Here is an 18,041-nt window from a genome sequence, read left to right on the forward strand (position 1 = left end):
GGAGAACACTAGAGAATAAATCATCTCATTGCACACAGATGAGCTACAACATGGAGTGCATACATGTAGATATATGTTTCAGGCTAAGCTTAAGGTTTGCCTTCTGGAATGAGAGGTCACAACAGAATAACATGTTAAAACACCCAGAATCTATTGGGATCATCAGGAAAAGTATAAATTAGGGCAGAATGAATTAGGATGGATTTTTGGAATACCTATTAAAACAGAGTGGATTTGTTCATGGCATCATGCAGACCTCTGGTATTTTCTGTCTGTATTAACTGGTTAAGACCTTGTAGTCTGAAGTCACACTCTTCCTGGCTACCCAGTTACTGTGGGCTGGGCTACCTGTTATGCACATTTTAATGCTGAAAAAGTGAATAATGGAAGAAAAATGGCAGTTGATTTTGACTTACTCTTCAATCTACAATGAATTAAAACGATGCCTCAGATTTACTACAAACCACAAAGGCAGACCTCAAGAAACCAAAATAAAATGTATTCTGGAATGTTCCTGTTTGTTTTTACAATTCATCAATAACCATGAAGAACTGTCTCTAGTATTAAAATCATTACTAACATGTTAGTTTAGGAGTTAAGATAATTTCTATGCTTTGTATGGCTTACTCTTCACTTTCTTTTAGGAGATGTTCAATTCAAGGTAGTTTTCTGAACAAAATTTAGATCATTCTCTTAGATGTCAATATTAATCCTAATGCACTGCACTGCTCTTTGAATGAGTGCAGATTGCAAAATGTCTTGGAAAAAGGATAAAATGGACATGTCATGCAGTAACCAAGTAAAGGCAGTCCCTGATTAATATGCAAGTTTGAAAAGTTCAGAAAATGTCATCATAGTCCACAGGTGCACCCTGATTTTGGAAAGGTCTCTTTTTGTTTATTTTGTGTATAAATGTCATTCTACATAAATTTCACTCCAGCAGCTTTTCATGAACTCAAGTCAATGGTGATATGCTCAAATATTTGAGTGTTTCCTTTAAAACTAGAGGCAAAGAAAAAATCTCTTCGATCTGTTGACACAGCTGTGAAAGATCGTGGTGCTTGCACATAGATTTCTTTAAATAATCTGAATATCTTCTTTTCACCATCCCACTGGTAAATCTGGGAGAAGGTATAGTCACTTCCCAAGGCTAGGTAGTAATTGTTCTTGAAGGAGAAAGGCTGCAGTGTCATGGCTCCTCGGGATGGAAGAGCCTGTATCTCCACAAACTGTTTGCTATTCCATTTCATAACTCTGGAGTCACCAATGAATCTCGTGAGTGTGATGTACAGGTTATCTTGCATCCTGAAACTCTTCACAGCCAGGACGTCTTCCATGTTGGGGATTTCACCGTGTGGGACAAACTTTTTGGAGACTTTGTTCCATTGGAGTATAATGGGAACCTGGGCACGGCTTGAGAGAATTAAATGTGATTTCCCATCTATATCGAGAAACTCAGCATCAGTGTCCCTGAACCACTCATGAAGGGACTGATACGAATAAAATCCTTTGTTATTCCACTTGTACACTGTTGACAAACCCGCTTTAGAGCTATCTGCTATGACAAAAAACATTTCACTGTCTATCTCAAAAAGCTCTATATCATTTGGCTTGGAAATTCGAGATACTTCAATATCCTGGAATTTGACAAACTTTGTCCAGCTTTCATCATACTTGTAAATGTGTGAGCCACCAAAGAGTTGTGCCACCACCACAAAGACTTGGTCGCCAACAAGAATGGCTTTACATCCCACTATAGACTGACCTATTGACCAAAGGAAAAAAAAAGGCATGTATATTATCACAGTACAAAGCACCCTTTAAGCCCCAGAGAGATTATCAAATCACCCCTCCCCTTTTTTAAACTTTCACCATCTCATAATTTGGTCTTCTGTTACATGCCATCACAGTTTCTTTTCGTGCATTTTTCTTCCCAATAACTGGAGAGATGACTTCAAATGTCACACCCTGCAAGGTATGCAAGTATTGTATATCGTAAAATGCTAATTCCTTTTTATCCACAATACTTTTTCTTCTCTGTTTGTTCAAACACACAGCCCCTAATATCCAAAATAACTATTTAAGATAAATTTTATTATTTCAAAATAACAAAGAGTTGTTGTCTTGCTGCCAATCAGAAATCCAAAAGTCTCTTATTCTTGGAATGTCTATCTTTCCAGCTTAACTAGAAGAATGAAATATCGCATATTTTTCTTGCTCCAGAAGAGCTGGAGTCAGCTTTTTTCCTACTGAAAATAGAAATATCGATGCATCTTGTGGGTATATCATCTGACAGCAGGATGAAAAAGATAAATCTAACTCTGTTGTTTCTGTTAGGTATTCCTGAGATTATGTTAAACTAGAAATATTTAGGAATATAGCAGTTGCCAGATTAGATCAGATCAGGTTATGGTCTGCTTTGAGAATGTCAAGTTACACTATACAAGAATCATATCAAAAAAAGTAACCACCAGACTATTATGACAGATTTTGTTGGAAGAAGAGAGGAATTCCTCTCTGAAGCACACAGTTTAAGTAGAACTGTAGCTGCACAAGTTCCTGATGTTTGCCTGGTCAGTCACAACAGGAGACTTGTCCTGATTCCTCTCCTGTGCCTCAAGGCTTTCACAGCTGGCCAGGAATGACCAGCTACCCACTCACTGTGGGAGCACTGTGAGTCCCTTCATATCAAATACTACAAGGTATCTGTGGTGCAGGCGTGAATGCTTGAGCTGATCACCCAGGCTCCTTCTGGTCTACCTTAGTCAAAATTAACTCTAGAAGAGCTTTCAGCTGTCTCCTGTCTCCTCTTGCAGAGGACAACAACGTCTTTCTCTGCATGTTCGCTATAAAGGCAACCTTGACAACTAGCTCAGCTCCATAAGCCCATGTTGTAAATGCCTAAATTTAGATATCCGAATGCCAAGCATACAGATAGTAATGGAATTCCCTGTGGAGCACATAGCTGGCTCCAGAGCTCTACAAACATTCTTCAGGCTCTGCAAGAGGCTCCTCATGGGCCTGTGTCCCCTGGCAAAAATCTCTTGCTCACGTACATTTCAGAGCTCAGGCCTTCCAGGAAACATGGGATGGTTGTTTGAAAAACAAGCCTGGGCACACGCTCTGGGTGTGGAGCTAGGACTCGAGTCCCTGGCAGAAATGTCTCCTGATCAAGTGATTCACAGGAAGGTGAAATATGCCTGGACGGCAGCTGTCTTTGCAAATGACTCAAACTTTCAAGCTCAATTCCAGAGTTTTTTAGACTCAGCTAGCTCTCTCTGGGCTGTTGACTTCTCAATTTACATCCACTGGTACATATTTCACCCTAATCTACCAAAACACGACAAAACCCAAAAGTGCAACATTTTTCATTTCCAACATTTCTTGGCAGAGGGGTAGCATCTCGAAAACTTTTGTTAATGACACTCACAGCTGATCTGAGTGGTAAGTGCTTGTTGCCTTTGTAGAATTCAACACCAGATAAGGACACAGCATACTCCTTGTTTCCCAAAATGTAAGGTAAAAAATAATCTATCACACATAACAAGGAACAGGAGGGAAGGATGCTCCATGACAAATTTAACTCCCAAGCCTTCAGAACCACTAGCTTGAAGCAGCTGGGAAATCAGGCAGTGGATAACAGCTCTAAAGACTCTGTCCCTGCTGTCATGGTGTGACTGAGCACAATGAGTGTTGGTTAGGGACAGAACAGTTGTTAGAAAATCAGCTTTAGAACATCAGCTGGCATTCACACGAGCTTTTTGTTTGATCAGTTCTGTCCAGGATGCTAACTGAGCATGTTTTTAAATTGAAAGTAAACATGGAAGCTTTACAGAACATCTCTTTGGGTAACAACCACAGCTGAAATATTTCTATGCCCTCTTCAGCTGGGTTCCTGGCCAACCCACCCTAAAAGCATCCTTCAGACCTATTTTCTTCTACATGCAATAGAGTATTTTTATATTCTGTTTTACAGGCACTTTGGCAAGAGTGAGTGCTCCTTCAACTTCTACTTTGACTTGCTGTGTGATTGAGGCAGTGAGTGCTAAGCTGGACCACGCTGTGACATTCACAGCAAGTGTTTGTGCCTTCAGAACAATTTACAAGATCAGACAAAAAAAGCCCAGTTTATGTGCTACAGTGAAGTTAAATGTGCATGTATTAACAAGATACACTACTCCGTGGACTCACTCATGTCCAGACATCCCACACTTTGATTGGCCAAATTCAACAGGGATTCAGGACAAAACCTAATAAACTGGTCCCATCTATGAATCTCATCCTTGTGAAATGCCAACAGTTCATCAACGACTGGAATTCCAGTGTTCATATACCTGTGATATTGTCGTAACTCCTGAAATTCATTTCAATGTGATCCCACTCCAGCACCATGCAGTTCTCCATGCTGGGCTGTGCAATGGCTACGAACACATCATTCTTTGAGTTGAACGTATCCACTGAAACGGACTGGTAGGGCAAAATCTGATGAACAACAAAATCTAGAAATATACATTTACAACAGTTAGGTTACATCCTTGCTGGAGACACAGAGAAATTGGTAGCTGATTGTAATGATTTATACTGAAAAATGAGTGAAATACTCTGGATTTTGTGTAACACTAGAATGGAAGTCTCAATGCTTATGTTAGGCATGCAGCAACAGGGGAAAGTGTCTCCTGCTTTAGCTATCATAAACTCTCCTAGGAAAATATAGTTGCCAAGGAGATCAAATAGGTAAATAGTGAAAGAAATCAGATTTTCCCGCTAGGCTGGCTACTATCAATGCAATCAGGATATCGAGAGAAAAGCCTCTTTTCCTACAGCTGGAAGTGGCTTTCTCACCAAGCAAAATGGCCTTGCCAGAATCACTTTGATGCTGAGAGATGAAAACTACCAGCTGAAGTCCAATAACTTCTTAAGTCGTGCAAATTTAATCACTAGCAATTTGTGATATGCTAAACCAGACAGAAAGTGAAATGATATCTGAAGTTTGTCTGGGGATAACCCCATTTCACCTAGACCATAGACAAAGTGGTGTAATCAAAAACTCAGTTAACACAAAGTTTTATGGGGCATTGTAATGTAGTTTAGGCATAAAATACAACCAACCTGAGAATTACTATCCAGTGGAAAACTTATCCTAGACTGAAGAATTGGAGCAACTTGTAAAAATTAGGAGTGCAATTCCGAAACTGAAGGTTTTTTTTCTCAAAACCTAAGTGCCTTTGTAGATTTAATTATAAAAGTCACCCTGGTGTAAGTCAGCAGTCAGCACAGAGCCAATCTGGGTCAAAGCAAGGAGACTGCGGTCTGAATTTGATCTTTGACCTGACAGCTGGGCAACGTCATCATCTTTAGGAAAAAACCCACGGTATAGCAGACCTGGCAAAGAAAAGCCAGCACTTGAGACTTGAATGGGGCGGGATGCCTGTGTTGAAGTAATGTATGCACAGAGATACATAGAAAAAGAAAGGCATCTTCTGCTATGATGGCATTTCTCTGCAGAACCACACACTACTCTGTTTTAAGCTCTATTTGCTACATGCCTTCATCACACACTCCTATGCTGGAAGGGCCTGAGCATCCAGGGATTTTGGTGAAATGGTAATTAAGTCCTCACTCGAGTCCCTTATTTTGGAGCATTATGAAATAATTGCTTCTGAATGAAGAACCCTCTGTTTCTGCATGCTTGAAAGCCTTGCCCTTGAGGAGTTACACTTCTGGAGAATAAAGATAGATGACTACCATTAAACAAACAGAGCAGATTCTACAGCTGCAAAAGAAATGACAGTCCTCATTCTTCGAGGGACTGTTATAAATAGAGCTTGGGCTTGGTTCATAAATGCTGTTAGGCAAACAGGAAAGTTATCTTCATTCCCACTGAGAAACTAAAAGGACTGGAGAAAACTGGCACCAAAGTATGTAGAAAGTAAAATTAACTGACCAATCATGAAAGGTAGATAAAGGATGGAACAATAGCAGATAGTCACAGAAAATAAAAAAAAAATCTTTAAATCTTGAGAAGAAAAAACAATAAAAAACTAATCCTGAAAAAGACATGTCTTGAAGTCTGAACAGTTGTGAAACACTTCGGAGAACTCTGTGAATTGAAACAAACCAATCTGTATGTAAAAATAGCTAGCAAAATCAGTTATAATCAGTAAAAACCACTATTTTTAGCACCTTCTGGAAATACCAGACTCTAATGTAGAACAGGGTTACACAGTAAAAAGATGCTGCCACATCAGGCTTGCCAAAAATTTAGGCTTTGGGGGCTTGCTTTAGTTCTACGTGCCTTGCTTTAATGCTAGACGGAGCTAGTACAGTAAATACAGGATTGAGGGGGCTCTTTTCCAACATTTTTCTCTTTTAAGCTGGATCCCCTGCATGGGAGAGGGAAGAGGATGCAGCCCCCACTTTCCCCAAGTGCTGCAGTCCCTCTCTCCCACTCCATACATAGTTTTGCTCTCCCTGTCTCAAGATGTGGTTTTCATGCTGGTTTTTGCTGGCTGAGGCTGGGGTGGTCCCCTTGTCCTCCAGTCACTCACTCTGCCTCTGCTCCCTCTGCAGCTGAACTGGCATGAGGAGTTCATGGATGAGGGACCCAACACTTTTATTGGGCTGATTTCTCTTCCGGCAGACCCTGCTCTGGCTGATCCCAGCACACAGGAGCATGGATGCTGGCAGAGGAGAGAATGCAGGTAGGACGCTGGAGGACACTAAGGAAAAGTGGCAGTGATATGTTTGGGCAGCAGCTTCTAAACTGCATCCTGTGAATTGGTCACACTTTCCTCACATCCCTTCTTCCCTGCAGTGGAAACTTCTACTCCAGGTGAGGCTACCCACGACCTGGATGTGCACCAGGGAGCATTAACTATCCCTTCCATTCTCCCAGCACAGGAGATTTCCAGCACAGGAGCACTTATGGAGCAGGTACCTATTAATTTGTAACCTACCTCCCTTCTAGCCAGTGGGGAAAGACAGGACCACCTCCAGAAGGCAGTCTCAGCTAGTTAAAGAAAGGAGAAAACAAGCTTCCAAAGCTCAGTGAGATGATCCCTGCCTGCAGGTCTGAGCAAAGGGGTGCTTACAGCCACAGCACAGCCCCCTTACACACTGTTGTGGGAGACAGACAAGAAATGAAGTGAAATGGCTTAACCTGCTTCCATGATGCAAGCACTGAGAAATGGAGAAGACAGATGTTATCACAAAAAGAGTTAAAAGTGCAGATCACCAACACTGAATCACTTTCTCTGTGAAGAAGCAACAGGACCATTTTGTTTTTTGTCTTTCTTTCTGTTTAAATTTGGCAGCACCTCTTTTCATCTCTCCTCCTGTTACCATTGTAGTAGTTCAGCTGATGCAATGAACTGACTGAGCCGACAAGATGCACAATTTATCAAGCAAACTGCTTTGTTACCACATCCTACATCCAGTCTTACTTGACAGAGAGTACTGGAGACCAGAAATGATGGAAAGTCTGATCCCACCTGGCAAAGGAGGGAAACACTAAAGTCTAACACAAATGAAAGAGGTTTGTAGAGCCCTTCCTGTCACTGACTGGGAAAGGAAAATACACCTACAACGTATGTTGCTTTACTTCAGAATATGGTATAAGCCTGAGCCTCTGACTAATCAATCCTCAAGCACTGAATATGGGCTCCCTTTGGAGCTGGGGGAGGCAATGGCAGAGAAGGAAAAAGGAGCAGTGGCTTGATATCACAGACCATGAGGGTCATACACAACAGTGTGTGACAGCTCTATGCTGTGCTGTGGAAGCACTTCTCCAGTGGCATTTGAACAAATATTCAGCTGGGCAATTCTAGTCCCATAGAACAATTTCAGTCCCCAAAAACTCTATAGCACATGAAATTAGATTTGTGCTTGATGTAATTTCCCTTAGAGCACACAAAGTGACAAATGTTAAGGGTGAAATTTGCCTGTAACAACTTCATAGTTTCTAGGTAGGAAAAGGTGAAAGACGGCAGGTAGGTCAGTATAGGTCTGAGGATCAGTATGGCTTGTTTTTGCACATTGTTAGTTCTTTTAAACCAGACTGCAACGAAATAAAGCCTGCTTTTACTTTGTACTGTTGCCTCTCAGTGATTTGGCAGTCATGGGAATGTAACTGTGGTACCATTCTAAGCTTCATTGCTCTCCTGTGCTTGACATCCTTATATGCAGCAGATTATTGCACTTTACCTCTGCTGCTCTTCTGTCATAATTTTGAATTCTGAGTTCATTCTCTTTTCCTTCACATATTGCCACGGAATTACCTTTCATACCTTTACCTGAAACTTTGTTTCACATTACTAGTAATCAACTTTTCTGTTATCTTTTAATAATGATGACTGACTCGATGACAGATGAGAACACGAACATCTCTGATATTACAGTGTAGAAAAAAGGCAGAGTGCTAACATTCTATACATAAAATGAAAAACAATACTTGCAGCTGATATTTTCAGTTATATGATGTGACTACATTTAAAGACAGGTAACTGCAGCTATTTGGTCATAAAATATAAGCATAATCACATGCAACTTTCTCTTCATTTCCTTTAGCATGCTTTACATTACCTAAAAAAAAATGAAGATCCTAAACAGACAGTAGTCAGAGTATTATTGGACATTTCTCTCCAACTTAATGGAGTTCCATGAAGATCTGCTGGCACTATTGCCACCACATTTGATGCTAATAAGTCGTGGCTTATTAAATAAATAGAACAGATACAGCCACATTTTTTAACTTATTTTTATTGCTTTCTGTGAAATACTGAGATTTTGTGAAGCTCATCTGCCATAACTATATGGCTTTATTCCAGATAATAGAAAGCATTCTGTGATGAAAATTAAGCCACAAAGTGAGTCATAATCAAGTCTTTTGGAATACAAATTGTCAGAGCTCTTTTCCCATTATCACTTAATCCAAATAAAAACTCAGTACTTACTTCAGCTTTGAAATGTAATTTTCCCATTTTATACTCGTTCTAGTACTTGGATGTACTTTGTATGTAACCCTTTCCTCCCCCCAGGTCATGCTCACAGAACAAAAGGGTATAGTCTAAATGTCTGATATTTAACCATTTGTAGTGTGCTTAGAAATATACATTCTGAATACCTGTAGTGATGCATTCATAATCAAAACTTGTCACATCATTTAACTTCTTATCCTGATATTCTGCTGGACCAATACACAGGACATCAGAAACAGTGGAATTTGTCATCTTTAACCACAAAAACAACCACTTGGCTTTGCAGTCACACTCAAATTTATTTCCCCTTAAATCTCTAAAAAACACACAGAAATAAACATATTTGAAAAGGTTGATAGCAATATGAGTACTACAGAACTGTTATCACCTTGACATGCTGAATTTCAAAATATCTGAGTATCCTTGAATTGTTCTGAACTGAGAACAGGGAAGTCTCTTAAGTTTTATTTGGACTCTCCTTCACTGAGTTTTTTTGAAAAATTGCTACAGTCTACTCTCACTTATAATCATAGTAATAGAACACTGTAATTCATGTGTAAAGTTAATTTTTGGTAAACTTCTATAGGATTAGGACTGTAATGTAAATAAATCCTGACAGTCAGGCTGTCTGCTGCAAGCCTCCTTCACACCACCTACCACTGACATGGATAAATCCCATTCCTTCACTAAGCTGTTCCAGTACTCCTGGTTGACCAAGTGGCCTTGCCGGCACCATTTCTGAGTTACATTACAATGCAGATGTAAGGCTTGTATTGTTTAAGTTGCTACTGATGTAGAGTCAATTTAACCTCCCTCTACTAATGTATGTGCAATTTCAACATTGTACTTGTTCTTTGATCCCTTGGCAAATTTTGTGGCTTACAATTATACTTTGCTGTTTGGGAAAGCCAGGCCAAAAACAGGGGAAGCCGACTAGCAGCTCAGTTATACAAGGAAACACTGACAGTATATTAGCAATGTGCTACAACTGCACAAAACCAAGGAAAAACAGCTTTTTTTTTTAATTAATGCTTTTAACTAAAATAATCTCAGGGAATGCATGCAATATTAACAGGGAAAACTGTTCAGAGAAACTGAAGTTTTAAAATTCATTGTCTCCCTTTCCCTAAAAAACAATTTACATGAAATATCAGAAGGAAGTACAATGACACAAGCTATACATGGCATCGTGAGGAGCAACAGTGATATAAGAAAAAGGAGTTACTTTAGAGGAATTCTATCAAGTAAATAATTATGAAATGAAAAAAGGTAGAACAAAAAAATACACTTTCTTTTCTTCTGTGTAGTTACCAGATACAGCACCACACCCCCAGAAATCTAGAACAGAGAACAGCAGAGTGACAAAAGCAGGCATTCAATAGAAAGATTGTCATTACTTACAGTTCAATTAAAGAATCTAAATAACTGAAGACATCCTTTGGCAGGGCTTTGAGGTGGTTATTGGCCAAAGAACTGGAAAAGAAAGTTAGAGCTTAGTATCATTGCTTTTTTCTGGTGGCTCTTACCAAGTCTGAGCTCACTTACAGGTTGTTAATTATCTGATATTGTCCTGTCACTGGCATTGTTAGTAGTTACCAGGAACAGGTGTTAGTTACTCCCATTCAAGAATGGGGATTGCTCGAAGATCACATAAAAGTAAAATATTTAAAGCATTTTTATTGCCGCAATGCAAATGTAGCACACAGAGCAATAAGTGAGATGCTGAAAAGAAGCAGCAATGTTAGTCACGGTGTGGCGGCCGTACCGGTGCAGCACTGGGGGTACCAGCTGCACCCCACCCCAACATGCTGCAGTGCTGCCTGAGCAGGAGCTGCTTTAAGGCCAGTTCTTAATTTATGAAAGGCACATTGTTGACAGAAGGAGGAAGCAGACACACAGAGGGAAGAGAAGGTTTCAGTGTAGTGGTTCCCCAGAGGAGTTTCATTCAAGTAGGAATTACTCTATCAAGTCTTAAACAACTTACAGGTGAGTCAGGTCTCGAAGGCCACGAAATGCATTTTTTGAAATGGTTTCAATTTTGTTTCCTTCAATGAATCTAGGGAGGAAAAAAAGTATTTTAAAATACTTTAATTAACATTATTATTAGCATCACTAGTGCTTTAAGCTATGGTTGCCAAACTCAGCAGGTTCCTGGGCAGCTCCTTCAGACTGAAAGGTAGGAAGTCTCAGTGGAGCTGCTCACTTTCCCTTATCCTCTTTCCTTGAGCAGACTGTAAGGAACGATGTAAGTACCAGGCAGCACAAGGGACAACACATAACAAAAAACATCCAGCAGAAAAGGAACAAAGTGAATAAGGCAAAAATAATTATTCCTCCTGGTTAATCCTCTTGGGATGTGTTGTGTGAGGCAAGAGACCTGCACAGAAGGGGCTCCTGAGGTGGGCTTTAGAAGCTAAAGTCCTACCTTCCCCTCACAAATCACCTGCCTTTTAAAACCATGGGGCAGCACAGAGGTGCTAGGGCTGCTCAGGCTGCAGACCAACACTGATTGGGAGCTCCAGTGGCTGCATGCACAGTGCCACCTCCACACCCACACAGCTGTGACTGGAGCTGCAGACATTCAATGTCTGCATAAACGGCACGACCACTGCCTTGGTTTTGTTCTGGGCGCCGCAGTTCAGCTCTCTCCAGCTGGGACATCACCTCTGCAGGGTGCCCAGCTGCACACCAGTCATGGCCCCATGGGCTGGGGGAATAATGACAGGCACATATCGATTCCAGGAGCACGCTACTCCTCCTGACTGCATGTCAGCATTTAAAGAAAGAGCTGATATTTGAGCATCTTGACCCCTAAGCACTTAAGGACACATCCCTAAATACACCATCAGCCCAGCAAAGCGATTGCAGCCAGGTGGTCATCAAGATATTGCTTGGTACAGCTGTACCTGGATGAAGACAACTGCATGCTGACTTTATAAAAGGTTTGATGAGATAAAAGTGCCTCCCTTCCTCCTATGCATCCTTTTTTTGCCTTCCAGAGAAGTTACAAGAAAAATGCTGTGAGACAAGATCTCCTCTCTCAAGAGTCAAGATGGGAATGCAGGAGATGGCAAGTGCTCTTGGCTCTGCAGTTTAGATGTAGCCAAGATCCTCCACAAAGTGACTGGGACCCTGACTGGATGAGAAGGTGCTGTGTCTAGGTAGAAAATGTCAGAAGCGAGTCAGCCATTACAAGACTGTCTGGGGTCATGAATTCAGTCTGCAGAGCAGAAAGCCACACTGCTTCCTGACACCTTCACTGGCATCTGGCATCTCTGCACAGCACCAGCTCACCAGTCTGTGCAAATACATAAGGCTTCACTGCAAATAGCACAGCAAGATGATGCAAATTTGGGCTCAGTAATTTGCCGGATTCGTGAGTCACCAAAGTTGGTCTCCAAGAGTGCTACCCTGGGAACACCACTCTGTTCACCAGCAAAGCTCCTGTCTTTATCAGACCTGTTTTACCCAGACTCTGTACATAGAGTCAATTAGTTTAATTGCATTGAATGCCATTATCAGTGCTGCAAGTGCAGCAGGACACAGCTGGTGCTCCCCAGCTGCTCTTCATCCAGAGACTTTGCTTTGTACACAAAGACACTTCTCGTTCTTGTTTGTCAGTGAGGTTTCCTTGTTCTCCATAAGGTCTGATCCCTGGTAACTAAGACACATGAGTTATGGAAGCTGTAATAGTCTTCCTGGCTGCATGGCCAAAAAAACGAACCACAGAGAAAGGCTACTCAGGGCCAGTTCCCAAAATGTGTAGGGTAGATTTGCTAGGAAGAGGAAGAGCTCTACAGACTTGGCTGGAAGGGCAACCACAACCAGTACCCAAGACCACTCGTTCAGCTGCTAAAGTAATTTGAAACTATAAGGCTTTACCAATCTTCATGCTGCTCCCTGGCTTGCAGCTGGTGACTGGGCACAGCTGAGGACAGTAGGATGTTTCTTTTGGACAGGGATCTGGCTGCAGTAACAAGCTCATCAGCACTTGAAAGTAAGTAATTAATGATACAACATAAAAATGTTATTCTTCCTTTTCACAAACATACAGTAAATAATTCTTTTTCCTATAGACACAAGGAAAAGAGAATACTTAGATAACTTCCTATCTGAAAAATCCAGATGTAGCTGAATCATGGATTTTAGCATACAGCATTTGCCATTATCCTCTATTTCTTGGTCTGCAAATTCCATTGGTGGCTGCTCCACATGTATCAGACTATTAACCCTGAATATTTCTAATTTTAATACCTATTTGTCTGCAAGACTTTAGCAAGAGTCAGTTTTATCAGCATTGGTCTGTCTTTAGAAAAGGACAAATGCTTTCCACAGCTACCTTTCAGAATGGAAAGGTGGGTGGAAAGAGGAATTTTTTTGAGGTTGTATTCATAGTTTCAAACACACCAGCTCATATCCAGTAACACAGAGAAATGCCAGTCCTTTGGAGTACAAAGGGAAGACAACCTTGTAGCAGGGCTAATACTTTTTTTTAAAAGAAAGTATTTAAAAGAACTAAAAATAAACACAAAATAAGGATCAGGAAATGAAAGTAATGTAGGAAATTAAAGCAATGTAAAAAATGTAAGTGAACTACGTAAACTAAAGGAGATTCAAATAAATTTAAATAATAATATAAACAATTACAATAACTTATGTTGTGTGACATATATTTATGTGGTTATGTATTTATAATTAATATACAAACATAAATAACATGGGCATTAAATGGGATATCAGAAAAAAGGAGAAGTTGGAGAAGAAAGCTGGGGGAAGAGAAAGAGGATGGTAATCAAGGTTGCTCTGGGCAGTACACGGATACTCTGCAATTCCTCTTCAGGCTGCCTGCAGGTCAGGACAGGCTTTCCCACCTCTTGTCTGAGGTTCAAATCCCCTTGGCAGTGATGACACTGTTCTGGAAAGCCAAGACAAGCTCTTGCTAACAATGCCTTTTTGATGTGCTGTAATTGCACAGAGACACCTTGCATTCATGGCATCTTTTAACAATGCACTGTAACCTTTGAAAGATCACGAGCCACCGTAAAGAACATTCGCACAGGAGTGAAACATAAATCCTTCATCTCCCCTGCTCTTGGGAATCACCGTAAAGACCAAGACTCCACAGCAGGAGCCTTGGCAACTTATCAAAATATCTTTATTTATAGGGGACATAAAGTACCAAACTTACAGGTATTCTAGATGGAAGAGACCAGCAAAGGCATCATCTCGTATAATAGTGAAGGAGTTGGAGTTCAGCAAGCTGAAAATGGAGAGCAGGCATTAGGAAAGCACATTAAAACCTGACACACTGGATTATGGCTTTTGTGTTTACTGCCCATGACCAAACTAATCTTACTGACTTGAGCCCATATTGCCCCACCAATGCAGCACACATAAAATATTGTGGAATGGTCTATTAAAAAAAAAAATCAAAGGCATTATGTGATGGCAGTTAATGTCCACTACTCTCCAGGAAAATGCTTGTTGTGTCACTGACCTTGACTAAATGCAACCTGGTCCTCAATTCTGTGGTCCCCTGAGCAGGACAAGCCATTATGAGATGGCAGGTCTGCTGAGTGTGGACGCCAGTTGTTTACCACCCCTCCTGCCCCAACGACAACTTTTAAGATCATCTCAGCACCAACCATAAGCTCAGAAGCACCAGCACCAGCTCTCATCTATGCAGTCGCAGTGGGTCAGTGCTCACTTATTCTGTGCTCCCAGGGAGATGCTCCAAGCTCTGTACCCCTGCAGATGGGGTACAGCCCACGGTATGGGAGGACAGCACCCAGTTTATCAGCTGGAAACAGAGACATACCCAAACCACCAGAGATGGAGAGTCCTGCTATCCTGATAAAGCAAAGCCCTGTGTTCGCAGGTGGTGTGGAGGAGCAGTGGTGCTGCCTCCTCCAGGTTCTGCCTTGCCCTCCTCCTGTGTGAACTTCAGGGGCAAAACATATTAGAGCTGCACCAGAGTGGCTGTCACCTGAGCCAGGACAAGGCAATCGGGGAGAAGGATGCTACAGGGGCTTTGTCAGCAAAGTTCCTTCCTTGTTGTATCAAAGTACAACAGTGGACTATTTCCAGTGTTGGTGTTCAAAGGCATAGAGAGTGATTTCCTTTCAAGAAAATAGCAAAACTTCTTATTTGGTATAAAAAATGAACACTACTCAAAAGAAATAATTTTTGGAAAATCTAAGAATTTTTTGCTATGAATGAACATGTCTGCACTAATCGCTTTATTAGAGTAACTTATTAATCCTCTTTCTCTATGGTTTTAGGCATTTCACTAAAATTAACTTAGAAGACTAACGAACATGAAATGCAAACTTTCCCTGTGGTCCTTGGATAGTATGCTAATGCTAGACAAATGCTCCTTAAATTATCCCAAAGAAATCTGACAAAGATGCAGACTGCCATCAAAAATAAATCCTTGCGTTACTATTTTACCATGACTACTGCCACAGAAGACATCGTCCTGAGGTGCCCAAGTGCTCAATTATGCATGCAGCTCTTTTGCCATTTAATCATTATTTTTTCTCATGTTTAAGGGAATAGTCACAAATTACACTAACTGACAGAATTTGTCAGGGCCCAAGGCAGTCACAACGGTGACAAAACCCTCTCACTGCCACATCTGACTTACCACATAAAGTGACATGACTTCTGACTTCCTCAACAACTGACCTCTGTCCACCATTCCCCTCACTCCAACATCTCCTCCTGGAAATCTACTACAGCTAAGGAAAATGGACAACTTTCTTCTGCTCTTTCTGCCTCTTCCTAATACCAGCACCCAAAAAAAGCCAGATTTCCCCCATTTCTAATTTTCCACCCACAGTTTCTCTTAACTCACCCTAGGATTCCTCCCTTTCTTTCCCAGATGGCACAGCTGTTTGTTTGCCCCCATTCACCCATGGGCAAAGTCCTCCTGCCCTCTGCTCAGGGCTCTGTACTGATCCCCAAATCTCACAAAACCTTGGGTTTGGGACTGATGTCACAATAAAGGAGGTGACAGTTTCCACCCCTTGCTTTGCCCACTTCTCCCCAGCATTTTGCAAGGGATGCTGCTGCCCCTAGTAGTGAGATAGGCCTTTGAGTCAAACGAGTTGGGGTGCCCGAGGAGAGGAGGCTGGCCATCATGCTACCAGATGCCTTTAGGCACCTCTTGCTAAGACCAGTTTTAACATTTAACTCTGTGGAAAGCACTCAGCCTAGGTTTCTGGCAGGCTTCAGATCTTTTTGCTGAATTTTTCCTCTCAGTGTGTCTTTGCCTGGGGAGTAAGCCAGTCTTTATGGGGTGGAGGGGGAGGCATAGAGAGTCTGCTTGGTATCCAGGCGTTCCTGGCAGCCTACACTGGGCTAGGCAGGGCACAGGCTGCAGCTCAGCTTCGCTGCAGACTACCAGAGAAACGAGTACCCAGGCTCCCCAGGGGGGTTGTACCGCAGTCTGTGTCTGTACCTTCCCTGCTACTGCCTCCCAGGACAGCTAAATTAAGCGAGCTTGGGTAAGCTCCTTGAGCTTCAGGCACGCACCTAACTACAACCTGAGCATTGCGAAGCGACTTTCCCGAGGACATGAACGAGGGAAGGCTGCAGAGTGCTGGGAGCAGGACCACTGTTTCCTGGGACAGTGGACCACTGGGTCAGAAGGCATCCAAGGGGCCACTCTCCAAACTGGATACTGAGGCAGAGTCATGCTGCAGACAACACCAGCACTTCACACACAGAGGCTTCCCTCTGAAGTGTGTCCCGGCAGCCTCTGCTTGCACCATCCTGCCTGCAACATCCGAAAGCCACTGTCAAACTCCCTGGCATAAAGTGAACAGGAGTTAGAGCCACCACATGACTCCAGAGAGGAAAACTCAGCCCTAAACTAATTAAAGCTGAAGTTAAAAAAAGAGAAACTTAGGGCATCAGAAAACATTCTGCCCTACTTCAGTAGCTAAATACACATTTTACAAAGTAGTTTATGAGCGGAAAATGCATCCCTGTTATGAAACGGCGGCTACATCGGGGGGCTGCGCAAGCTGGGGATTTAGCTGTTACCTCTCTTATTACAAGGGAAAAGTACTCTGTTTAGGAGAAACGGGGGGGCTCTATGCTTAAAGGGACTCTAGGAGAAACGGGCGAAGTGCTACTTGGCCGTGCTCCTTTCCAATGCCATACTTACAGCAGCTGCAGGGAGGGCAGGTGGGAAAACATCCTGTCCTTGACTTCGGAGAAGGTCCCGTTGACCAGGCTCCTGGAAAAAGAGATGCTACCCATCAGGCGGGACCGCCCCGCACCCCTCCATCATCTCTCCTCCTCCTCCCGCGCCCCGCGTACCCCCGCACTCACAGGGAGCCCAGGCCGGCGGGCAGGCTGCGCGGCGCCCCCGCGGCCCCCACGCACAGCGCGGACTCCCGCCAGCAGCTGCAGGGTGGACCGCAGCGCGGGGCCCTGCGCGGGGCGGCGGGCGGCGGCAGGACGAGCGCGGCGGTGCAGAGCGCGGACAGCAACCGCAGCGGCACCGCCATCCCGCACGGCCGATGCCCGCCCGCCGCCTCCCGCCCGCGCCCTGACATCAGCGCGGCGCCGCCCCCGCTGCGGCGCCGGGACGCGGAGGGGGGGTCCCGGCGGGCGGGGCGAGGCGCGGCCGGGGACACCTTCGCCCTCCGTCTCCCGGCAAAGCGAGGGTGGCCCCCCGCTGGTGGCTCCCGAGTGATGCTACCCCAAAAAATAGGAGTGGAGAGCACTGAGGTGCTGGAGGGTGTCCAGAGGAGGGCAACGAAGCTGGTGAAGGGTTTTGAGCACAAGCCTACTGGGCAGCGGCTGAGGGACCTGGGGGGGTATTTAGCCTGGGGAAAAGGAGACTCGGGAGGGACTTGTCTCTCTCTACAACTACCTGAAAGGAGATTGTAGTGAGATGGATGTAGTTTCTTCTCCGAGTTACCAAGTGACGGGACGAGAGGAAATGGCCTCAAGTTGCACTAGGGGAGGTTAAGATTGGATATTAGGAAAAATTTCTTCACTGAAAGGGTGGTCAGGCATTGGAACAGGTTGCCCAGGAAAGTGGTGGACTCC

General features: G+C 43.1%; 1 protein-coding gene across 1 annotated transcript; it reads right to left on the minus strand.

Moving 5' to 3' along the window:
* Positions 1 to 875: 875 nt before the first annotated feature.
* On the minus strand, positions 876 to 17,494 carry LGI2 (leucine rich repeat LGI family member 2). The gene is made up of 8 exons (XM_032685201.1): positions 17,316 to 17,494; positions 17,149 to 17,220; positions 14,164 to 14,235; positions 10,960 to 11,031; positions 10,377 to 10,448; positions 9,122 to 9,291; positions 4,335 to 4,499; positions 876 to 1,765 (listed from the first exon to the last, which is right to left on the minus strand). Exons 1-8 carry the CDS (start codon positions 17,492 to 17,494, stop codon positions 948 to 950), a joined length of 1,620 nt encoding a protein of 539 aa, XP_032541092.1. The 3' UTR covers positions 876 to 947.
* Between the last annotated feature and the right edge of the window lie 547 nt (positions 17,495 to 18,041).

The sequence above is a fragment of the Chiroxiphia lanceolata genome, chromosome 4 (genome assembly GCF_009829145.1).
Source record: "Chiroxiphia lanceolata isolate bChiLan1 chromosome 4, bChiLan1.pri, whole genome shotgun sequence".
NCBI classification, from domain to species: domain Eukaryota; kingdom Metazoa; phylum Chordata; class Aves; order Passeriformes; family Pipridae; genus Chiroxiphia; species Chiroxiphia lanceolata.